Source organism: Mus pahari, chromosome 16 (assembly GCF_900095145.1).
Source record: "Mus pahari chromosome 16, PAHARI_EIJ_v1.1, whole genome shotgun sequence".
Lineage (NCBI taxonomy): Eukaryota > Metazoa > Chordata > Mammalia > Rodentia > Muridae > Mus > Mus pahari.
Window position 1 is genome coordinate 8,315,666 of NC_034605.1, and position 25,820 is coordinate 8,341,485.

A 25,820-nucleotide genomic window follows, 5' to 3' on the forward strand; every position below is an offset into this window, starting at 1 on the left:
CTGTGATAACTCCAGCTGTGTCAAGTTGACACAAAACTATCCAGTACAGAGACACTCCAAGCACATTTCTACTGAAGCACTCACTATGTATGGTGGCTTTGATCTGGAAACTTAGGTGTGGGGGACAAAACTTAAGAGGATAGAGAAGCAAGGAATGCCTGCTCACTGGATACCAGATGATGGTTTGAGACTCAGACTTTAGAAGTGGCCGCAACCCAAGGGAAATATGACAGTGTCCCCAGGAGACCAAGGGACCCTGAAGGGATGTGTAAATGAGAAGTTGATGGAGGAACTAGAGACTGAGTGAAGCTTCAAGGATGGGGAAGGTGCAGAAATGCAGGAGGGGATAAAATAGGAAGGTATTCCAGGGGCAAGGGAGAGTTTAAGTCTAGAGCATCGGAACACTGCAGTTCTGCAGGATGCTAAGAAGACACAGGCTGCCACATGGAGGTGTCAGGGAGTAAGTGACCAGGATCAGCTGGGGGTGGGGATGTAACCTGCTATATACAGTATGCAAGGAAAGGGTGATATAGAATTAAGCTATGAAGAAGGGCAAGGAGGTGGGGCAGAGATCATGAAAATAGGTTATGAGACAAAGAAGGGGGTGTGGTCAAAGCAGGGAGCCAGGCTGAGTGTCATGACATTAGTGGTTGAGATGGGAGAGTAAAGAGAGGGGTGAGATGGTCAGAGGGCACTGGGACAGAACACGAATCCCCGTGTTTGGAGACAGAGGCAGGAGGGTCTCTGGGTTCTAGATTAGCCTGGTAAGTAGTGAGTTCCAAGCCAGCTAGGGTCACGTAGTGAGACCCTATCTTTAAAACAAACAAACAAACAAACACAAAACCTTTTAATGAAGAAAAGGGGAGGAGGCAGATTTGAACGGAAAGATGGCATGTGTCCCAGTGGTGCTTGGTGTATACAATGGAAATGCATATGGAAATAGGAAAGAGAGCTGGGGACGTGACTTTATTGCTCAGCTAACTATATGGAAGGACTTGCTCCCATCCCTGTTAGAAACAGCTTGGCCTATCAGTCATCTTCATACACATGTGTTGTGACTTCCAAGACTTCTGTGGATGGTGAGGGAAGATGAAATGGATTGATGTTTTCAGCTCCTGGAAAAGAACTTCGCAAGCTCAGTCCTTAGGCACCCTGTATCACCCGTACATTTGTCTGGATACAGCAAGTTCTGCTTTCTATTTTAATAGCCAAGAATTTCCCCCTCTTTCCTCCATGAGCTCAGAGCCCCCAAGAGCGATTCACAGAACTTGTCTATGTTAGCTTCATTCTCCAGTGCTTACAGATCTACTTTATTTTTGACATGTGTCCACACGATGCCTACTCTATCTTCCAGATATTTTATCATGTGACCAAATTGTTGGAAAGGAAGACCCTCGACTAGGCTAGAAAACAGACATTAGCATTGAGTAAACTGTCAGCGTGCTCTGGGTGACCATGTAGAATAAATAAATCCAGGGAAGTCACAAATCTGCATCACCTTTTAAAATAAGAAATCTCTGCTGCCTACGTAAGACCTCTGTAACATAAGCCCTGGCAAACCGAGAGACTTCTATCTATTTCTGAGGCAGATTCAGTCTGAGCTCTGCTAATGCCCAGTTAGCAGCCCAACCTGGAAATCACGCACAATGAGTCACCAAAGGTCAGGGTGGCAGTAACTTGGGCTCTGTGAGCCAACAATCCCTCCAGATTCAAGTCAAAATGGAGTTCTTACCTTGACTAGTATCCTATGAAGAAGAACAAGAAGAAGCAAGAATATTGCTGTGACTGAGCACTAGAGGATAGTTTTCAGACCCGTGAGAATGTAAGAAGCAGGCCAAAAAGAAAAACTAGATCAGGGGAGATGGGCTCACAAGCACAAAGACAGGGGCTCAAATAACCAGCACCTACATAAAAGCTAAGCAAGTGTGACAATAGCCTGTAATACTAACACTCCAGGGGCAGAGATAGGGATCCTGGGACAAGCTGGCTAGCTAGAGTTGCAGGGATTCATAAGCTCTGTGTTGAGCCAGAGAACCTCCCCTAACAAATAAAATGGAGAGGAATCAAGAAAGACACTTCATGTCAACTCCAGACCTCTGCATAGGCATGCACACACAAGTATGTGTACCCACACACATGAGCATGCACACTCATCACACACGCACGCATGCATGCATGCATGCAAGAAGATAAGTAGAAAAGAAAGGTATTTAGATGAGGTGAATGGCAGAGATGGGGAAGCAGATGCAGACTTGGTCTAAGGGTGCTGAAGAGCTGCTTTAGTGGTAATAAGCACTCGTTCATTTCTCTTTTATCAGACCAGAGGTGGGACTCCAGCACCCACACTGAATGGCCCACAGCTGCCTTTATCTCCAGCTCCAGGGTGATAAATGCCATCTTCTGGCTTCCTTGGCTATGTGCACGCATTCGCACATATACACTGGCACACACGTAAATAAAAATAACATAAATCTTACCAAAAAAAAAAATCACACCAAGTCTTGAAAACTATAGCAAACACTGTGATGATTTCCATCTAAAGCTCTGAGAAAACATATTAAGAATACTGGTAGTCCAGTGTAGGGGAATGTCAGAGTGGGAAGACTGGAGCGGGGTGGGTGGGTAGGGGAGCACCCTCATAGAGGCAAGGGGAGGACGGATGGGATAGAGGGTTTCCCCTCTGAAGGGGAAACCTGGAAAGGGGAAAACATTTGAAATGTAAATAAAGAAAATAAAAAAAAAAGAATTTCAGGATGATGTATAGAATATCTAGGAAATTGTATATGAACATAATGAAAATGCCAATAAAAAGATTGAAGTTTAAAAAAAAACAACAAAGAACACTAGCATTTACGAAGTCCTTTGCCTTGAAGATGAGACACAATCATACTGTGGTCGATGGCTTAGAGGTTTTTAAGTGGCTCATAGCATTTAGTAGCTTAATTGCTTGTATCTGTTTGAGTGTGTTTGTCACTGACAAGAACAAACCATATTGAAAATATCCAAAATAAATACGGATCAGCTGCTCACTGCTGGGAGCCAATTCCATGACACACATAAATAGACTATGTAAGAATGTTGTGGTGTCATATTTAACTGGTGTGACTAAAATAGACTCAGTTCTAATAAACTCCTTTTCTGGCTACTGTGTTTTGGGCACCTACTTGAAGAAACAAAACCTTGAAAAAAAATGTTTGCCTTGCTGTGCAGCTATCAAAGATGACTGTTACATTGAGCAGAATTAACCATTAGCAATGGAGGTTAGCCACAGACTTGCCAAAGAGCTCATCCTCTACGAGCCAGTTCACAGTTAAGGGAGAGTCCAGCAATGTGCTTCACAGAGAAGGAAGTGAATGCAGTTGTTCAGATGGATAGCAGGCCCATTGCAAGCACTGGCTGTCCGAGATAAAACACTAAGCAGAGGTGGAACACTAAAAATAATTTGTCTTAGAGCCCCATACATACAGTGTTTGTCTTTTGTCATTTTTTTTTTTAGGGAACAACCATGTCACCGTTTCTTCGAATTGGTTTATCCAACTTTGACTGTGGGACCTGCCAAGCTTGTCAGGGAGAGGCGGTGAACCCCTACTGTGCTGTGCTTGTCAAAGAGTATGTGGAATCAGGTAAAGTAACTGGGGTCAAGGTGGGGGAGGAAAGAAGAGGAGATGGAGGCTAGGCTAGACAAGCACGTGGGAGATGAGACCTTCCAGGATGTCTGGTGGAACTGAATTTCACAGTTTAGGACACAGGTGACCAACAAAGGCCAAATTCTTTCTTAAGGACTCAGGCTTAGTGATGACCTCTAGCCAGATCTATTCTATTGTATCATTTCCCCCACATAAACAAAGATAAAGAGAATATTTAGTTGGGGAAATTAAGTAAGAGGAAGAAATCTACTGAGAAGGATTATATTATGTATCATCTGTAGCTCACTGTTTTCAATGACTATAGGTAAATTAAGTCTTTCTAATCCTAGATCTTGGGATCAACTCTAAAGGTATATAGTCTATACCTATATATGCATCAAAGGTATATATAGACTATATACCTACATAGACTATATATATATATGTATATATATATATACATATATATATATATATATTCATAGACTATGTATATATGTATATAGTCTATGTATATAGACTGTAACTCAATGACTATAGGTAAATTAACCCTGTCTAATCCTAGATCTTGGGAGCAACTCTAAAGACTTTAAGTATATAGTCTATGTAGACTATATAGACTCTATACCTATAGTCTTTATAGTCTGTATAGTTATATAGACTATAACTCAATGACTGTAGGTAAATTAACCCTAGCTAATCCTAGATCTTGAGATCAACTCTAAATGTTATGTCTGTTGTATCATTGCCTCAGCTGAAGAAGTTAGGAAGGATCCTTAATCAGCTAGTGTTCTGCATGAATAAAATATCATTTCTGTTTTTACTAACTGTGACTATATCCAGGTAATTAATGAGGAGAAAACCTGGGTCATACACCCATGACTGATTTTGTTTGTTTCTATAGTTCTGTCAAAACAATCCCATTGGGTAGGGAATCCATGATGATTAAGCCTTCTGGTTCCTTCTTGATCCACACCCCTGCATTTTAATATTCTTAAATCTCTTCCAAAGGAAAGATAGGAAGCCACATCACCCAAGACCTTCCCAGTCTCACCCAGTCCTATATCCCTGCATATAGACCATAACTGTATCTCAGTCCATTTACACACATACAGAAGTGTGTTTGGAGAGCCACTGTATCTCAGTCCATTTACACACATACAAAAGTGCGTTTGGAGAGCCACTTTGAGGGTTCTGGAGCTAGAGTACAGAGAAAAATACAGTCAAGGTACCATAAGGAGGGATGTCCCTCTAGAGTTTCCAGTCTCACAGTGGAAGACAGGCAGTAAACAAAGTTAAAGTGTCGTGACATCTGCAGTGAGGGCTGAGAAGATAAAGCAAGGCTAGGAAGGGCCCAGAGTAGGGACCCTCATCCTCAATGGAGTGCTCCTAGAAGGACCTCTGTCAGGAGTTAAGAGCATTTGTGGCTACGAGAGGAAATGGAGGCTTGCATTAAGAGCCTCTAGCTAGATGCTGGCAATCCTGAACTCTGGGGTTACACATCACACTGTGCCCCACCCCCCACCATTTTCCTTCATCTCTCTAGCTGCTCCAAGTGCATCAAAGCTTAGGAGACTAGATGCTCTTGATTTCTCTTCCATCCAGAGTTCTCTACTGTCTTAAAAGTGAAAATTCTCCCACCTAAACCCTTTCAAATGTCACGGACATCTTTGAAGTGTAAAATGGCTGGGTTCTTTCAAAGCTGTGTTTGACTTAATGGGTCTCATAGATCTGTTCCTCTTCCCAACCTCTGGTCTCACTGACATTTGCCTCCTGCCAATCTTCTTTTCTTTACTTTCTTTTTTCTTTTTTTCTTCCTCTTCTTTTGTCCTTGCTTTTGAACTTGATCTCGGCCATATGGATCAAGAGACCCTGTCAGGAAAAGAACAAAACTGTTTTTGAAATAGATTGCCCAGTGGACTTAGATATTTATTTTTTATTTTTATTTGGGTTACTATCTGAAAAGAAATCACTCAAGACAATGCCTGGTTCAAAGATTTGTTCTGTAGAATTTAAACAGGTATTTAGGGTGTGAGGTTGCATTTTCCATGATGAGTCAGGGGAAAGGGGACAAACAGGAAACAGAGCCATTAGCCTGGGAGCCTTTGGAAACAGCAGTCCTCATTGTACACACATAGACAGATATGCTGGTTCGTTTTAGCCATCACTTTGACACAGTCTAGAAACACATGGTAAGGAAGTTGTAATGAATTATCTAGATCATGTTGGCCTGTAGGAACGTCTTTGGGGGATTATCTTGACTGTTAACTGATGTAAGCAGACCCAAGTCCACTTGGGTGACACCATTCCCTAGGCAAGACTCATGAGTAGTGTAAGAGAGGAAACACTAGTTCAAAGCAAGCAGTCAAGCAAGTAGGCTGCATGAATGAATGTATTGCTCTCTGCTCTTGACTGGTACTATAGCTGCTTGAGTTCCTGGCTGGACTCTCTCCCCACCCCCACCCTCACATAGACTGAGACCTGGGATTTCCACCCAAACAAACGCTTTCTCCCCTAGGTGACATTTTGTCAGGGTATTTTTATCACAGCGACAGAAATGAAACCAGTACAAGATTCTGAGTTCTGGTCTACATTGTAGGTAGTCCTTTAACTGAGCGACTGAAAATGTACAGTAAGTGGCTTGCTTCCTGGAGCCTGCCCTTCTCTGAGCATGGTTGTAGTAAGGAATAATTTGACAGGGAAACTAAGAGACTATGATCAATAATACCATTGATTTTTCAAGGAATCCAACCTATCATTCCTATTTTAACTTAACCATAAAAATCTTCCCTTCCCTTTACAGGGGCTCTTGAGCTCCCAACCCCAAACTGAGGAACAACTGACAGTAGGTTATTTCTGAGGGAAACTGAGTCAGTTTGCTTTAAATGTCTGGCCCCGGGTAGGTTGACCAGGCTCTGGTGAATGTCCCCAATCAATGAGTAATTGGAGAATACAAATTGCTAGAGTATTTACAAAAAAAAGAAAGAAAGAAAAAAAAACAGGACTCAAATTTTGGAGTAAGTAGAGTGGGGAGAGGGGGCCAGAGGTAGATATGGTAGAAACTATGAAGAGAATCAAGGATGTAAACCATCACGATACATTGTATGCATGCATAACTTCTCAAAAGATTAATGAAAATTTATATTATGTTTTAAATCACCTCCTTCCTATTCAGTTCTTAAGAGTGCCATAGTTTAGACATCTGTTGGCCAAGTTTCCCTAAGGTATAAAATTTTGACTTTTTCAACTTTGTATAGCCTCAAGGTAAATATGAACCACTACGAATGCCCACTGCATTTAGTGTCCTGAGTTATAAAAGAGCAATCAATCTCATTCCTACTTGAGGCAGATTTGTTTCTCTTTTGCCGTACCACTGTCTCTGAATTTCTAAGTATGGTATTTAATGGGCTTGTTATTATAAGAAATGATTAAAATACTGCTGCAGGTTTCTGCTAATGAAATGATGGAAGGATACATACCAGAGGAAAATCCAACGTGAATAGAAGACATGACAAAAATGACTTAATTCCATTTGGAACGTCTTGTCCCTGCCAGGTGGCTACTGGGACATTCTTGTAAAGAGATCAACTTGGTCACAGCTCCTGTCACAGTGACTCGGACACACTTCTTTGCCCTCCCACCTTCAGGTGCACATCTGCTGTTAGTGTTGCTGCTTCCTCTGAGTTACTGCCAGCTTCTGCTCAGGGTGTAGCAGGAGTGTCAAAACCATCCTCCTTCAAGGATTAGAAAAGGAACTGCGTTGTAGAGACTCGTGCCTGCATTCACGGCACCTGAGAGACTGAGCCGGAAAGGTGGAAAGCCCAAGGCTAGCATGGGCTACATGGTGAATTAGGGACCAACCTGGACTATCTAGTGATACTCAGAGACGGGGGTGGGAACTCATTTGGTTTAAAGGCTCTGTGTGTCTCTGTGTGTTTGGGGCAAATAAAAAATTAATTTAAAAAAAAAATGAAAGGATCAGTCGGGCATGGTGGTGTATGCCTTTAATACCAGCACTCGGGAGGCAGAGGCAGGTGGATCTCTGTGAGATCAAGCAAAGTCAGCTTGATCTACAAAGTGAGTCCAAGACAGCCAGGGCTACACAGAGAAACGGTCTTGAAAAATAAATAAATAAATAAATAAATATTAAAGGATCATTCCTTGTAAGCATAACTTGTGCCACGGTGTCTTTCACATGAATACAGTAGTTTTATGGGGACTTATTTACCTGATGCTAGTGGAATTGGTCAATCATATTACCAAGCTATTGTAGGCTAACAAAGGAAGTGTTTAAAAGGCATAAAAGTTTGGATTTTCTCTTTGGGGTGGGTGTGTTGAGGGGCGATATGTGAGAGCGGTTGCTTCTTGGATTTTTGTTGCTGGTGATTTTCTGAGGCATGGTCTTGCTACATAGCACAGTCAGGCTGCGCAGACTCTCTCCAGCCTCCGACATCAACCTTCTGTGTGCTGTTATCAGTGTAATTGGTATCCACCACCCTGCTCAGGTGTAACCATGCCCAGCCACAACCATGCCCAGCCATAAAAGGTTTTTTAAAGGTTATTTCTTAGCATACTCACTCTCAGAGTGAAGCAAAACAATGTTGAATGGGAAAAGAACCTTTCCAGTTTAAGTTGTTCTCAGATTGTTCTTGCTCAAACTATTTATATTGGATCTATAAGACACAACGTTACCTTGCATCTAACCATGGACCTGTCTCATCTGCCCTAGATTGTCTCAGAGTTACTTCTGCCTTTGTCTCAGAATTACGTATAACCGAGCAGCGCAAAGGGCTGCCCACTATTAAATGGAATTGAATTATTCTCCAGAACTTACAGAAGATCACCAAGACCTGATTTTTTCTCTTCCTAGAAAATGGGCAGATGTACATCCAGAAAAAGCCAACCATGTACCCACCTTGGGACAGCACCTTTGATGCCCACATTAACAAGGGAAGGGTGATGCAGATCATCGTGAAGGGCAAAAATGTAGACCTCATCTCAGAAACAACCGTGGAACTCTACTCCCTGGCAGAGAGATGCCGCAAGAACAACGGGCGGACAGAAATATGGGTAAATATCAGAGCTGTGAACTGTAGGAAGTCCATGCCCCCAAACCTTGAGCTTCTGGTCCTCCTCCCTCCACCTCCCAAGCTCTGGGATTACAGGTAGGTATGTGCTACCACACACAGCTAGTGTGCACCATGATGCTAGCGGCTGAATAGCCTGAAATGCCCCTGTCGTCCTTAAGACATGAGGACGCTGGCCACGAGCAAGCCGACCCACCCCCGATCACATACTCCTTGGTGATCTGATAACGACAATGGCTACTCATGAACTGCAGAATTTATTGAAAATGTCAAATCTCTCTGATGCCTATGTGTCACAGGGAGTAGGGGCTCTGGCTATACACAACAGTTAGTGATTACTCTTAAGCTATGCCTGGGGATATCACTAATTCCCCTTCATTGGAGAGGCTCTTACCTGCTCATCACCCCATCCAAATGAGAGGGCAGAAATAAGTCTCCTTTCGTATCTGGGTTTCTCTCTCAAGCCTTTGCCCATGTTTCTTTCAGCCATCATGAAGTCACTTACCGTGTGCTAAGAATGACTTCACTCATTATTCATGATGACGCACTATGTTTTGGCAAACTTAGGTGGTAACTGTGTGGTCGGCAGATGCTTAGAAGCAGGGAAGGAGAAAGCAATACATGGAGGAATAAAACAAGCAAATGAGAATTTCTGTTGTACAAAAACCAGATGCAACAGCTCGGTGAAAGCCACCATCTTGAAAATTAGAAAAATGTTTTCAGGTGTTTACGTCATTTATGCTGAAGTAGCAAAAAAAAAAAAAATTTGTTTTTCTACCTGTTTGCCTCTATAATAATTCAGATTTTAGCATGACTTCTAAAAAAATCTTTCAAGTTCTAGCTTTCACGTGGGAATGACAGAAACCTATGATTGGCATTTTTTATGTTTATGGCCTCACATTGGTTTTGTACAAACAATGTACAAAAATTGCTTAGTGTGAGGCTCTGGCTGAGCCTGAAGCCCAGGAAGAGTTTGGCTAGGCAAGGAGAAGAAACAAGCCACTCCCTCACCTCACTTTCTGCTCTCTACCTAGTTCCACGAATGTTCTAGCTTTCATCTAACTTGTTTTGATGACATTAGCCCCTCCCTAATTTTTATAATGATAACCTATCCATGTTTTCTTCTCAGTGAAGGAACAGGCAACCAATTTTTGTTTTTATCCTTCTACAGTAGTTAACAGGCTTGACTCACAAGCAGTTTGCCTTTCTGTTTCTGTCTCCTTAAAGTTACCTTTAACTCTGTATCCCAGGCTTTGCTGATTTTTCTCCTCATCCTCCTCTTCCATTTTGTTTTGTTGGGACAGAGTCTTGTTATGTAGGCCAGGCTAGCGTTGAACTATCACAGTCCTACTGCCTCAGTCTCCCAGGTGTTGGGATTGCAGGCATGCACTAAACACAGACGTACATGTATAAGACACTTCATTTTGCCATCTAAAACTGTTGGGCATCAGTACATAGTTCTCCTGTCCTCATTGAGCCGACTGGCATGCTTTCTGTATTTTTAAGCCATATTTGTTTAGGGTTCTTAGTTTACTTTTTATTTCAAGTAAACTTGAAACCACAGATTATTTTGAATTTATATTTCTCTTGCTTCTGTGGGTATCAACTGTCTTAAAATTGATTTATTTGACAAAAAAAACTTCTCTCAAATTTGCCTGTCATGTCCATACTGGTTGTCAAGGCCACTCTGGGGCTCCCTTTGTGCTGCATAGGGTTGCAAGAGCTTGTAAGGTTTTCCCCTCACCCCCAGAGCTTTTAAACATGACTTTCCAATTGCTTCCTGACTTAATTTATTGCGTCCCCACTACTTTCTTAATGCTAGTAATCCTGCGGTGACCAAGACTCACAGTTTCTTTTAAAAAATGCTTCCTGACTTCCCTGCCTCCATTTTTACAATAATAGAAATTAGAAAATGTTGTTGTCCATTCCTATGGTCTAAAGCACGTCTCCTTACATTAATCTGTTTAAATTTGTATGAGACTATATAGTTATTCCAAAACATAGCTTTATTACACCCTAAAACCCTGATAGCGGGGTGCTGTCAGGTTTTTAAAGTTCTTTGAAGACAGCGATTTGCAAAAGGTCAAGCAGCCAAGAAATGACTTCTCAATGATTTCAAACTGAACTCGAATCACCAGAACATTTCCTGTTGCCTCTTCCTCTCTCCAGGCATCCATTGCAGTGATGACCAATAATGAGTCCTCTCTTATCTCAGCCTATTTATTTCACTAATGGCACAGTATGATGGCTTTTCATACATCATAAATATGAACATATATGTGTATAATACATACACATACATCTATCTCTATCTATCTATCTATCTATCTATCTATCTATCTATCTATCTATCTATCTGTGTGTGTGTGTGTGTGTGTGTGTAGATGTTTCCAAAGGGACCTCTCTTCTTTACTTCTGTGTATGTCACATTACATGGGATCCTAATAAGCCCTTTATAATGACTCTTTGCCCTTGTATCGTCTACATAATATGCTTGTGATAGAAAAGCAATACTCTGTGGAACATACCCTGATCTACCTAGATGTGTAACCCACACGGCAAGCAGAGCAGGCCCCCCAGGTCAGGGCTTATCTTTACTACATAAGTCCTATGTTTTTTCCATGTGAGCAAGTCTTGAATATTTATGTCATGATTAATATCTGGGGCTATGCTCATATGCTCTTCAGGTAAGTTTCCTGGAAGAACACAGACTCTGTTTTTCCAATTTTATTTCTTCTGTCAATTTTGGACCTCAAGTAGAAGGAATGAATTGTCAAGGCATTCTGTAAAAGGATTAAATAGAAAGATAGATAGATAGATAGATAGATAGATAGATAGATAGATAGATAGATAATGATATAGTGCATAGATATGCATATATGTACATATATAGACATATAGATTTAAATATAAATGCAGGTGCAGATATAGATAGTATATATACATGCACTATCGTGGTGCTGTGCAATTCTGGTAATAATGAACATGATGTGAACATATTCTTATCATGAACATAATAAGAATATGTGGAGAAGAACTGAGATCTTTTCTTGAGTGGATATTTACCATCAGCCATGTAGATGATAGTTAGCAGGTCCCAGGGCAAGGCTGGCTTCATATTCTGATGATATTTCTCTCCTTTTTCTCGCCCAGTTAGAGCTGAAACCTCAAGGCCGAATGCTAATGAATGCAAGATACTTTCTGGAAATGAGTGGCAAGTGACATTTCTTCTTCCTGTTTTGGGGGTGAGGAGGGCATGTCCTGTTCAGGCAAGGCTCCCTTTGCTTCTGCCATATCCTAGAGAAACACTGAGGAGAAAAGCGAAACACAAGTAATTCTATTGACATTCTCCATGGTGCTCAGACAGGGACTGAAAACAACTGCCTTGGCCAGACAAACATTGAACAAATACAAATACATGAGCACAGTGTAAATGTAAACATGAAACATTAGCAGTGCTCATCTCTAAATGGTGTAAACTCACATGCCTGATGCTTTTATAGTCTCGATTTTAGTTTGGGAAGTTCAAGTGACTAGAAAAGGCTGCTCCTGCATTGGCTGTGTGCATGCATATAGCATTCCTATTTATAAATGATGTTCTATATCCAGCCTTCCGCTATACTAGAATACGAAATAAGAAACTGAAAACATAGACTATAAAATTAGCGTCAAATACTAAAGCCTAAAGTTAGTTACCTTACATCCTCTTAGGAACAAGGAAGGGTATAGATTGCCAAAGAGTTTCATTTCCGTGCCATGCACAGAAGTCCCAGAAGTTCAGCTTATAAGCACTGTGTGCTGTGTGCCTCTGACATACAGTCGGTGTCTCTGTGAATTAAATGCGACTGCTTATAAAATCGCAAGGCACTGAGTAAGCATGTTAAATCACTAACGACAGACAGGTTTTAGTAAATTCTTTTTACCTCAGGTTCAGTATCACTTAGCCAAAACCACTTCAGACCAGATGGTTTCAGAGTTTGAATTATTTGGGGTAGGTGGGTGGGATATTTGGTGCATGGGGATTTGAATCCAAGTCTAAACAGAAAATCCTTTTATTATCGTATTAAGTATCACACACCAACTGAAGATGTTATACAATAATTTGACTAATTTTTTCCAAGAGGTAGTATTTTATGGTATAGATATTTCTAGATGTAGATTTTCATCCATGCTTAGAAAATATTTAGCATGTTGGCGTTTTGACTTTTGAATCAGGATGCTCAAGCTATACCAGCAAGAAGCGAGCTTTCATTCAGAGATTTACCCTGCTTGCATTTGACATATATAAGTCCTGGTATGTCCATAGTAAAATAGCATTATGAGACAAATGGAAAATATGAACACTTACCAGGTATTTGGAAATATTGAAGCATGGTTATTAAATTTTTTTTAAGTCTGAGCATGTATGTATCTGTGTGCCTTATTTTTCTCATTGTTCTGGGGAAGAAGTGCATGTTAAGGAAGGAAGGATTTCTTTGGACTCAAAATTGAAGATGTTCAGTCCACTGTGGTGGGGAAACCATGGCAGCAGAAACTCGGGGCTGTGCAGATTTGAGTTCATTGACGAAGAAGTCCATGTCATCAATAATGTGTCACTGTCACGTTCAGGATGGACATAAAGCAATGGGTCTGAATCTGAATCTGAGCCTGCCTGGAGACAGTCTTGTGGATCCGTGTGTGTGTGTGTGTGTGTGTGTGTGTGTGTGTGTGTGTGTGGTCTGTTTGTCTGTCTGTCTATGTGTGTCTGTGTAGAATGTCTGTTTGTGTGTGTTTGTGTCTGTGTGTCTGTCTGTGTTTATTGTATGAGCTGTGTGTCTGTCTGTGCATTATATGTCTCTGTGTGGGTGATGTCTGTTTGAGAGCAGTGTGACTGTCTCTAACAGAGTCTTTCATTCTGTATTTTCTGAACAGCATAGAAAGCATCACGTGAGGCAGGAATGAGATACTTTACAGGAATCTTTAACAGAGTTTTAAAAGAGTTTAAATCATGGAGTCCAGATGATCCCAACCAGCCCAGACAGCAAACATCACTATTTATCAACCAATATCCATAAATGGTTGCCTTCAACCTTTACGGTAGATTGTAGGAAGTCGCTTTCAACTTCCACGTTTGCTGCCGTCGGCAAATGACGCAGACGCATTGCTCTGTGACAAGGAAGAGTATCTCACTTTAGTACCTGTGCTTTGGGTTAGGTAGTAAAAGTTGACTATGTGGGAAATCCAAGGTAGGTAAGCTTGATACATTATTCTCTTAAAGGCAACTCAGACAAGGGTCTGAGTGCTCAGTAGCTCAGCCTAAGTGACCGCAAGGCACGTTACTAACTCTGGCTGTGAGGTCCAGTGAAAGTTCCCGTCTTACGCTCGGAGTCTTGCCCTGTCGCACAAGGCAGCTGATGACTTTGTCTTCAGTCAGGAAGCAGAGAGAGAGAGAGAGAGAGAGAGATCAGAGTGTTAGGCTCGAACTCTGGAGCTTGGCTTGCTTTCTGGTTTTTTGTCTGTTTTTTTTTTTTTTTTTTTTCTCTTTCTTGTAGGCTGAGATCCAGTCTGTGAAATGGTATGGTCCACCTTCACTGTGGGTCTGCCCCCCTCCGTTAAACCTCTCGGGAAACACCTCACAGGCATTCTCAGAACGTGCCTCTTAATGACTCTAAATCTGGTAAAGTTGATGGTGAAGACTAACCACCACAACACCCCCTTTCACCCACAATATTACCCCTAGTCCCCAAAATGCCCAGAGTCAACTTGTAGAGCACTTGGCTCATCTCCAACAGCCCCCTAAATCTTAATAGTTCTAAAGTTGTCCAAAAGTCCCAAAGTCCAAAACCTTTTCTGAGAATCAAATCAATTCCTTAGCTGCGAACCCCTGTAAAAATCAAATGGCAAGATATAGACTTACAATATACAATGGCATAAACATTCTATTCAAAAAGAGAGTTAGAGGCATAGCAAAGAAGCAAGGCTTAAACTCAGCAAGGTAAACACCAAGCATTGTTTGCCTGGAGCTCCATGTGTGGCATCTAAGGCTTTTAGTGGTAGCAACTATGCTCCAATAGGCTTGGTTCGCCCTGTCCCTCCAGTTCTGCTGCCTATACATGTAACCCATCTTGGATGGTTCCATTCCATGTCTGTTGCTTCCCATGACAGCCATTCCACAGTTCTGGTATCGCCAACATCCTGGAGTCTCCATCTCAACTTCGCAATCACTGTCATATCTCCATGGAATGGCCTCTCCAAGATTCCTTGTAGAGAATCCAAGCTTGTCTCAGCCTGTCAAGTCTTGGCAGCTTTCTGGAACCTTGGCACAATACTCCATAACCCCATAATCTTTGCCTGCATACAAAAGCAGCACCAAGTCGATGCTACAACTTCTGCTGTTAGTTTAGTGGTAGCCTTGGCCCCCTCCCACCTCAGCTCTCAGGCTCTCTGCAGTCCATTGCAGCTGAACTGTGTAAAACACTTGCCTAGGCAGTTGCTATCCAACAGGGATAGGATCTTGCTGGGCAGGGGTAGAAGCGTGTTCCTTTCCATTGTTCTAGTGTGAGTCCCAGGGCAGCATTGGTTGAACCCCCTCTTACTTTATGACTAGCCTGTAGGTTAGGCATAGAAGAATACATACATGATTGTTAGACGGATCAAATGAGCTCCCCTGAACTTTCCGTAGTTTTCAATTCCCTCTGCTTCCCATGTGATACCTGTTCCAAATGCCTGTCTGCTTTCTAGCAGGCTCCTGCCTGGTTCTTGGCTTCTTGGGGTGGATGACCCTTCTTGCCACATTGAAGGTTGACCTTGGCCCAATATAATTGATGACAGGTTCATCATCTGCCTATGTGCTGTAGGATGCAGCTGTTTCCTTCTGATTTCTCTTCCTCTTCTGTTTCAGAGAAAGTTCCTTCCTTTGTTGACCTCATGCTTCATCCCTGGTAGCACGGCCCCATCTAGACACTTCCTCTCTACTGTCAGCTTTCCCCTTGCTCTGTGGTTTCCTCCTGGTTGCTGAGGCGTCCTATACTGAGCCTTCATTTCTACCTTGAAAACTAACTACATGTATTAGTCTCTTATTTCCCCCTCTCTGGGTATTTCTTTTCTCTTTTCCTGACATGACATTTGTTTTATTTTTTTTTTTCTTTTCTTAAGACATGATCTCAGGAGGCCAAGCTGACTTCAAGTTTGATATATACTTGAGGATCTTCCCTCTTGATCTTCCTGCCTCTGCCTCTGCCTCCCAAGTGCTAGGACAGGATTAGAACTATGCATCACTGTACTGGTGTTATGCAACAGTGGGAATTTAACCTAGGACTTTCTGTATGACAGAAAGACAAGCATTCTCCCAGCCCACCCTGGCATTTATTAGAGATATAATTCATACATGATAGCCATTATTTCTTCATTGCTTCTTCAATTTTTTTCTATTTTTTCCTTTCATTCAAAATAGATTTTTTTCTCATTTGTGGCTCCTCCTCCCACTCCTCATCCAGGGTGCTCCCCACTATCCTCCCCATTCAGATCCACCCCCTTCTGTCTTCCACTAGAAAACAAATGGGTTCCTATGGGATAACAGTAAAACAAAGCAAAATAAAATAAGTTGAAACAAAAACCAACACATAAGAATTGGACAAAATAAACAGAAGGAAAAGAGCCCAAGAGAAGGCTCATGAAATAGAAGCCCACTTATTCACACACACAGGAATCCCACAGAAACATTAAACTGGAAGCCATAATATACATGTAGAGGAGAGAGAGAGAGAGAGAGAGAGAGAGAGAGAGAGAGAGAGAGAGAGAGAGAGAGATACGAAGAGCCCTGACACAATGTTATGAGACAAGGAACCTCCAAAAATGCCATTGAGTCCTTTTCCATTGGCAGCCAGTACTGGGCATGCAGCCTCCCCTTAGGAGTAGTTTGGTTCTCCAGTAAGACTCTCTTGGAGGAAACTAGATTTTCATTTGCAAATGGTTATCAATGGGAGGTGGCTTCTGGGTTAGGGATGGGGACATGTGCATTCTGATTCTTAAACTCTAAACATTTGTTTTATATCTTGATCAATCTGTTACATGGCTTTCTCTGAGACATTGAACCTTCTGATCAAGTTTCTGGTTTTTCAGCCTTTAACTTTATCGTCTTTGATATTTGTCAATGCTAAAGAGACTTTTTCTCTTTCTTTTTTTCTTCTTTCTTTCTTTCTTTCTTCCTTTCTTTCCTTCTTTCTTTCCTTCTTTCTTTTCTCCTCCTCTTCCTCTTCCTCTTCCTCTTTCTCCTCCTCCTCCTCCTCCTCCTCCTCCTCCTTCTTCATCTGTAGATAGCCAATATTTTCTCTTACATTGCCAGCTTTTTCAACTTGGTTTCCTTAGTGATTTGTTTTCCTAGATCCCTCAACCATCCAAGACTACTGTACACTACACTGCCTCTTACAATTGTCTACTGTTCTCTGAATGTTCTTCAATCTCTCCCTGTCTTAGCTATAGACACTCAGTGGTTAGGATTCTCCTCGGAGTTCTGTAAGGACGCTCAGCACAGAAATTTCCTCAGAGATGTTCAGAAAACATCAATGTTTGATTAACTGCCAACAAGTCAATTAAAGAAAAGATTCAATTAAATAAAAGATATAGACCTGTTTATACAAAAGACATGGCCAAATAAGTCACTTCAGAAGTAAGCACAGCAAAAGCCAACAGAACTCAAGAAAGTCTGTGTCCTTGCATAAGTATTCCCTGGGATGACTGAAAAGATAAGAGGCTAAAGGCAGGCAGTGGACAGAGCAAGGAAAAATTCATCTCTGGAATATGCTAATGTTTTTAAGTTTTTCTATAATCTAATGTATGCAAGGATATAATCATAGATATATAAATGATATAGGTGTAGACGTAGATGACAGAGGTGTATATGTGTATTTATAATAATTAAGTTTAGGGTTCTATAATATACATTTTTATTCCACAAATTACATGTATACTTTTGTTCATTCCATTTCATTGCATCTGAACTAAAGCAGAAATGTCTGGTTTTATTAAGAACTGACACATGTGGGTCACAATTTATAGATTTATCTGTATACTTATCCCATACATTGAGGAAGAAAATGATTAACTTGATGACAGTCTCTCACCCACACTCACCAAGTGCTTATCCCCATCATAATTCCAAATAAAATAATCTGATTAATCTATCCTGAAAGTAGTGGGCAAAGCATTGTCGCCCATCTGGGGAATTAAGAAAAGTATTGGGAATTCCCTGCACCCAGGAGCTTGAGATTTCTTTAGATTTGATCCAGGAATGGCTGCAAAGATGAGAGTCCGAAACTGTGCTGTAAAACTCGGATGGGTTCCTGGGAAAAGGCTTCTCCTGCACAAAACCTCTGCATTTGACTAGCTACTGTGTTCCCAGCCACCCGCTCTTGACAATGGCAAAATATGGTTCCTTGGCAGAGACACCCACCTCAAGTGTGTGATTAGACCTTTTATAGGCTGAGCCATAATAGATGCAATTTAGTTCCAAATTGTTAATTCTTTCTGAGTGTGAAATATGATGAGCACTGATTCTAAATTTCCATTTTTGTAGATACAAAGAAACAGCAAGTGATTCAACATTCTCCAGCCTGTTACAAATTATGATTCTAAACATTGTATTCATTAAATTTATTATCCTTACTTCAGTGTTAGGTTGTAGTTTCCATTGTTTCTTTGCTGGTTACCGTGTTAATGACTCTCCATTTGCTGAAGCGTTCACTGCACTACTTATTTTGTGGCCCTTTTGAGTCTTGAGCATTGGCATTGTAGGTATTCTCAGGATTCTGTCAACTTAGGTTCCTTCATCCCTTTGGGGAAATGTCATCTGAGCATAAGAAGCTATGGGGAATGACTACCCCTGAGCCCAGCACTGATGGAATACACTTAAATTTGACAGTTTGATGTGAATGACACAGGATTACCTAGACATCTCTAAAAACTAACTTTGAACTATTAATTTCTGGCACTTTCTGCAGCAGAGGCTGGAGCTCTTATATCTGATCACTGTAGCCATCAGGAACTAGAACATTAAACTTCTCCCCAAAGTTCTCTGCCATCGTGCAAAGGGCTTGGGCATCTCCCTTCCATCTCAGGTACCCTATCTAAACACGATTCTATGCAAGCATCCCCACACCAGAGGTCCATCGTTTTCACACCACTGTCACATTGCTTTATGGAATTACAGACTTGACATGTCAGAATTCTGGTTCTAAAAACAAAAGGGGTCTAGACGGGCTCAGAGAAGCCAACAAGGGACTAATCCTTTAGCGGTGGCTCCCATGGTGGTTCCATACTGCCAAACTGAGAGCAGAAGCCTAGCAGGTGTCATCTTCACAAGCCCATGGAGGCTTAGCATTTACCACGTCCATCTCTCCCCCAAGTCCCAGTCCTCTCTACTCCACTGTGACCATCACAGGGCCTCACTGCATCCCCTGCTCTTTCTCTCTCTCTCTCACTCCAGACACAAAGGACATGAGTGAGTTTGAGAATGAAGGATTCTTTGCACTACATCACCGCCGAGGAGCCATCAAACAGGCCAAAGTCCACCACGTCAAGTGTCACGAGTTCACGGCCACCTTTTTTCCTCAGCCCACATTTTGCTCTGTCTGCCATGAATTTGTCTGGTACAGTAACTCGGTATTTTCCTCCCAAGCGTTGAGCTATGCATTTTGTAGTTGCTAAGGAATGTGCACCACTGGGAGGGAGTGTGAGGGCTGAGTACTGTGGAATGGTAGTCAGTGGGCTCACCAGCAAGGAGAAGGTCTACAGAGGCTGATTCAGCATGCAGGATTTTTATAATACGGCTCCTGAAGAGTGAGGCCCACTCCAGAAAGAGTCTCCTATTAGCTAGCTTTCCTAGATTATGACAAAATATCCAGGACTATCAACATTAAAGGAGAAAAAGGTTTATTTGGATGAATAGCTTCAAAAAAGGTTGCCTATCCCTTTTATAAGATAAAATGTCTTGCCTGGTCACAGGCGAGACATGGAGGCAGGACAGAGCTACTTAAGGCACCTTAAGCCACCCAGGAAGCAAGCGAAGGAAGAGAAAGCCCTGGAGTCCCAGCAGTCCCTCCAAGGGTACACTCTCAGTGACCTTACTTTCTTTTTACAGGTCCTGCCTCCTTATGGTTCAAATATCACCACTGGTTGGTTCCAAAACATTAGCACATGGCTTTGGGGCATTTCGGATTCAATCTAGAAGGTGGTCCAATGGAGTTTTGTTTTTGACCAAATGAGAGGCTGCTGATATACAAAGGAAGGAACAGATGAGGATGTATTGTTATTGTAAGCGAAGCTGTCAAATTCTTATACTCAACACCTTTATCACCTAATATCCCCACCACTGCGTTGCTGCAGTTTGCGGCAGACATCACTACCCCACTGTAACAAATGGCTGAAATGAAGCTCTTGGGTGTCTTAGCCTCAGAGTGAGTGTAACCACATAGCAAAAGCTATGGTAGAGTAGAAGTGAAATGATGCTTGCTTCTGCTCTCAACATCTGTGCCTGCAAAGAGACGCTGGTTCCCTCGGGCTCCTGCGGAATCTTTAATGCAAACGTTCCCACTTTGTGGGGTATCCACAAACCAACAGATTAGCGGGGGAACTTTCATTAACTGGCTTTCCTCTAATCACCCGACCTCCTTTGCTTCCTTTGTTTGTAGTCAGCAGCGCTGCTCAGGAATACATCTTTGTGTGGAGCTTTATGGGCAGCTGATAGCTTCAGAGTCTCTGAGTGAGGAAATAAAGCGCTTTACAGTTGAGTGTGCTCATCTGTATATAAAGCTAGAATGAGCGAGGCAACACCCTTTTGAACAAGGCAGTGACTTTTTCAGCAAGGGACATAGAAATTGATTGCTAGGAGCCTGTGATACATTTTAGTCTGGTGTTGTAAGCATACATGGATTTGCTTGAAAATGCAAAGATGAGAAGGAAAATAATCTCACTTAGTTGGTTAAAAAAAAAAATCTAAGTAAAGCAACATAAACTTAAAATGCCTTCTTGGCAAGGGGTACTCATGGGTTACCAATCTGAGAAAGCGCTCTGCGGTTTTAGGAGTGTCTGCAATCTCATTTACCTCTAGAATGTTTCTGCTGCTGATGTCGATGCGGACATGTAATTGAATGTAAGTGTTGCTTTCTTACAGGGGCCTGAACAAACAGGGTTACCAGTGCCGACGTAAGTACAGAGCATTTCAGTTGTATCCTTGGTATTCTTTGAATTGATTTCTTCCTTGACCACCAGAAATGATAAATGACAATTGTTTCTTTTTTCAGAGTGTAATGCAGCAATTCACAAGAAGTGCATTGATAAAGTGATAGCCAAGTGCACAGGATCTGCGATCAATAGCCGAGAAACCATGGTATTGGCGAGTTTAAATTCCATTTATTTACTCTCTGCCCTTTCCAGCAAATCAAACTGTAAGACTCACTCTTAATCTCAATAGCTACTAAAACCCCTGGTGAAAATACGCTATGAAGAAAGTGTGTTAAATGGACACATGTTTTAAAGGATAATAGTTTTTTTGTTTTTGTTTTTGTTTTTTGGTTTTTTGGTTTTTCGAGACAGGGTTTCTCTGTGTAGCCCTGGCTGTCCTGGAACTCACTCTGTAGACCAGGTGGCCTCGAACTCAGAAATCCGCCTGCCTCTGCCTCCCGAGTGCTGGGATTAAAGGCGTGCACCACCACGCCTGGCCTAAGGATAATAGTTTATCTTCTGCGATATCTTTATTTCTTGTGAGTTCAAGAGGGCATTATCATTTGGGTTCGGTTACTCGCCTAAACCTGGACTAGTCCCATCTACAGACATAAATGTGTATAATTTTAATCTTTGAAGTGACCACAGTAAGGAAGAAACAAACAGAGTGTGGTATCATAGGACGGCTGTTCAGGACACTGGTTACAAGTTCAAGGCCCGTTTGAGCTACAAAGTCATTTCAAGGTCACCCTGGGGGCCTCAGTGAGATATTTTCAAGAACAGTATAAAGCAGCCTAGCAATATGGCTTAGTGGCAGTGTGCTTGCCTAGTACGTGAGAGGCCCTGACTTCAATCGCTAGGGCCACAGCATAAGTTATATAAAGGAGAAGCTAGTAAAACTCATTCTAGTCATATATTTAATGGAACCAAGGCTATTACCATTTCAATATATAATCAATATAAAGATATTTTACACTATTTTTACTTACCAGGTCTTCAAGTCCCACTGTATAATTTGTACATGCACCTCAATTCTAACCCACCACCCTTCAGGTGTACACTATGTGATTGCTTGGTTCTCATACACAAACCTCCAGCTGTCTTATTGTGAGTCCGTTGGGACTCCTCTCAACATTCAGATGTTCCTAGATCTTGGCCTAATGATCATCCTGGCATTGCACAATGCCAAATGAGTGTTTCCTTAGATGCCATTTGAAAAAACAAAGTATCCGTATCTCCTCCCGACATGGTAACTCCATCCATCAAGACTAAGGCCTCAGACATCAGCTGCGGGTGCCCCCTCTGGTGCTTGGCGCATGCTTTGACAAGCAGATGGCAACCATACCTCATAGCACAGAGCTGCAGGCCTCTTCAGCTACCTTAGCAAGGTGGTAGGCAGTACGTAGGCTAAAGGACTCACTGCATGCTTTCATTACAATCTCTGTGAGTCACGTGTCCAGGAGACAATGAGAAGTTTGAGACATGTGTGCAGCCAGGCCTTCTGTCTGTCTTCCAGTTCCATAAGGAGAGATTCAAGATCGACATGCCACACAGGTTCAAAGTCTACAACTACAAGAGTCCAACCTTCTGTGAGCACTGTGGTACCCTGCTCTGGGGGCTGGCAAGGCAAGGACTCAAATGTGATGGTGAGTGCAGAGGACTCCAGGGTGGATGCTGTGTGTGGTCCCCCCACAGTTGCCTGTGCATCCTGAAGGGGGAAAAGGAAGGCTCTAGAATGACTGACTGTGTCCCCATCTTTATGTGCCCGGGAAGATGAAGGCCACCTTGCTAAGCAGTCTACTTCTTCTTCTTCTTCTACCATACCACACCCCCATCTTCACATATGAGGAAAGTGCACAGCCAGTCAGATTCAAGGTTAAGGCTCAGTAACTTAGGCTCAAGGTCAGGGTTCAACAAGTCAAGGTCAAAGTTCAATAACTCAAGGTCAAGGTTGAAGATCCCAACCCCATATTTCAATGTTAGACCTCCCTCCGGAGCAAAAGAAAGGCAGTACTCCTCTTTTGACTGGACTCTTCACTCTAAAAGAATGTGCTATCTCCCTAGATTCTGGGCTATCCTATCTTCATTCTATCAGATCCAGCTTTGTGGAGCTCATGTTAGCACCAGTTAATGAGATTATTTCTGTCATCCCCTCAAAAAGCAAGCGTACACATCCATTTGGCTAGTGGATCAATCTAGTGAGAACAACTCTGGGACTTTAGCTGCAGTTAGTCACATCTACAGCGGAAAAAGAAACAAGGCATTCCTGATCTAAAACTCTTTAAGTTTAAAAACTGAAATACTATCACTAGGGAGTCAGAAGGGCAAAAATGCCTCAGAAAGGGCGGCCTTCTAGGTAAGAAAGGGGAGGGCTGGATGAACCACAAGACCCTTTCTTAGCGCAACAGAGACCTTTCTGATGGTGAACCAGTCAATATGTCACCCTTTTCTTCTGCTTTGCAACATCACTTGTTTCCTCTTCTAAGACCTGGAGATGGCCTCCTAAAAGTGAAAGGCCATCCTCCTCTTCTGTCTCTCCTTCCTTAGCTCAGTGGTGTTCATGTACCTGGTGGGCCCCAAGAATGGCATCTTAGTAGAGGTGGAAAGAGTGGAGTTTGCAGATCGTTACCATGGTAGTCACTGGCAGTCAGAATAACCTTAAGAATCCCTTTATGGGGCTGGAGAGATGGCTCAGGAGTTAAAAGCACTGACTGCTCTACCAGAGGTCCTGAGTTCAATTCCCAGCAACCACATGGTGGCTCACAACCATCTGTAATGGGATCGGATGCCCTCCTCTGGTGTGTCTGAAGACAGCTACAGTGTACTCATATACATAAAGTAAATAAACCTTACACACACACACACACACACACACACACACACACACACAAATACAAATACACACCTAGATAGATAGATAGATAGATAGATAGATAGATAGATAGATAGATAGATAGATGGGTAGATGAATGGGTGGGTCACTGGATAAAAAAAGAATATGGGTCACCAAATCCTACTTATGTCCTTTACTCCATATGCCTGCTTGTAAAGAAAATGCTGGCATACATGATTATGGAAAAATATCATTAATTCTTAGGTGCCAATAATGTCACAATACCGTAACCCAATAAGCAGAAAGGCCAATGGCGAAGCTCTCACTGCCAGTTACTCCTGTGACCATCTCAGGCAGGCGTCATCTCCTGAGAGCCTGGGTGGCCACTTGCTAAGGCAGCATTCATCTTGACAGTATGATTGCAAAGCTTAGAACTTCCCTGAAGATTCCTTGGCATTATTTCACACTCTCGAGCACTTGCTTTAGCCTTTCTAACATTCTCTCCTTCCCATTCCATCCCCTCCCCCCTCTTCCACTCCCTTTTCCGTCCTTTCTTTTATCCCCTGTCCTTTCCCCCCTTTCCTTCCCTCCCTCTCCCTCCCCACTTTAATATCCATTTTAGGTGTTTTATATTCCTGAGCACCCTGTGTTCTCCACCGGGCTTCCTTCTCCCTTCTTGACATTCCTTGTCCCTTCCTCTTCACCTCAGCTTTCCTTCATCTCCTCCCCAGTCATCTTCTCAAGTATCCTGTTCTCACCTCCTCCCCGGTCACCTTCTTGTGTGCCCTGTTCTTCCAGCCTCAACACTGTCTTCTTTCTTTCCCCACAATAACTCCTATGAAAATAGTCATCAGAAGGGACTATTTGCGCTCCCAGAGGTCAAGTTTCCACCTGATAGGTTAGTAACAAAGACCCGTGGTGTTACAATGGGAATAAAAGCCATTCTTCCCAACTGAGCCTCAGAGTCAGGCTTAGACCTAGCTACTATTTAAGGAGCAAAGTAAAATAAAAATCCCAATATACCTAATTCTCAATTGGTGCCTTACATACATACCTATACTCCCAGCACTTGCGAAGCTGAGACATGAGAATGACCAGTTCAAAGCCAGCCTAGGCTACATAGTAAGACTCTGTCTCAACAACAACAAAAACAACAATGAAATAGAAGCCTTAAAACCAACTGAACAAATCCAATTGTTATTACCAACAATGCAGAAATTTTAGCACCACCATTAAAGGTTTTAAATATACCTAAAAGGTTTTACTTTAAAATAATTTTATAGCAAATGTTTTATAGATAAGGTTTCATTAGTTTTTAATGATGAACTATCTAGAAAAATATGGACTACTTAAAAGATAAAGGATGCCACAATTTTACCTTGCTATTTTAACATTCCGTTTTTATCTTGAATTGTATGTGTCTCTCTGTGTGCCTATGCGCGTGACTCCAAGTGTCCACAGAGGTTAGAAGAGGCAATTGGCAAGGTCCCCTGGAGGTTGTTAGCCATATGACATAGGTGCAGGACACTAAACTGGAATCCTTTACAAGAGCAGCAAATCCCCTAAGTCACTGAGCCACCTTTCAGCCCCATCTAGATGTTTTAATGTGTGACTGCAATGAACTATAATAATGAAAGAGAAGTTGTACTTGGTGAACTGCTGTCACTGTGTAAAGATCCTTCTGCATAAATTCTATTAGGATAATGCTTAAGTATTTCGATAGAAGCCAAGTAGTAGTTGGAGTTCCATCTCCTGGAGCTTGGAATGTTTATGCTAATTTTTCTGTTGATTGTAATAGCAATCTTTCAAAAGGAAGAATTTCTAAAAACTAGGAATATGGTGTAATAGTGGTATTTCCATAGACTGGTGAGGGCACACATCTCCCTAGAGATGAACAGGGGATCACAAGGTCACAGGAAGTGGAAGTTAGTCCCTTATGGTGTTTTTATCAGGACTTATGAATCTGGTTGCTTGTAGGGTTTAAGAGTTAGAAGAAGCCTACGTAGGCAGCATTATCCCTGGAGGGAAGGAAGGAAGGAGGGAGGGAGGGAGGGAGGGAGCGAGGGAGGGAGGGAG

At 42.1% G+C, this 25,820-nt stretch overlaps 1 protein-coding gene across 2 annotated transcripts in view; it reads left to right on the forward strand.

Moving 5' to 3' along the window:
* Window positions 1-25,820, forward strand: part of Prkcq (protein kinase C theta) — a 131,001-nt gene that overhangs the window by 53,355 nt on the left and 51,826 nt on the right. Inside the window, exons 2-9 of one of the 2 annotated variants that reach the window (XM_029547458.1) lie at window positions 3,497-3,623; window positions 8,497-8,696; window positions 11,867-11,927; window positions 19,176-19,338; window positions 19,830-19,919; window positions 20,862-20,893; window positions 20,992-21,077; window positions 22,428-22,557. In XM_029547458.1, coding sequence (XP_029403318.1) covers window positions 3,506-3,623; window positions 8,497-8,696; window positions 11,867-11,927; window positions 19,176-19,338; window positions 19,830-19,919; window positions 20,862-20,893; window positions 20,992-21,077; window positions 22,428-22,557 — 880 coding nt within the window. In that variant the 5' untranslated portion in view covers window positions 3,497-3,505. The remainder of the gene's footprint in view (window positions 1-3,496; window positions 3,624-8,496; window positions 8,697-11,866; window positions 11,928-19,175; window positions 19,339-19,829; window positions 19,920-20,861; window positions 20,894-20,991; window positions 21,078-22,427; window positions 22,558-25,820) is intronic. The other variant, XM_021215488.2, reaches the window with a different exon arrangement.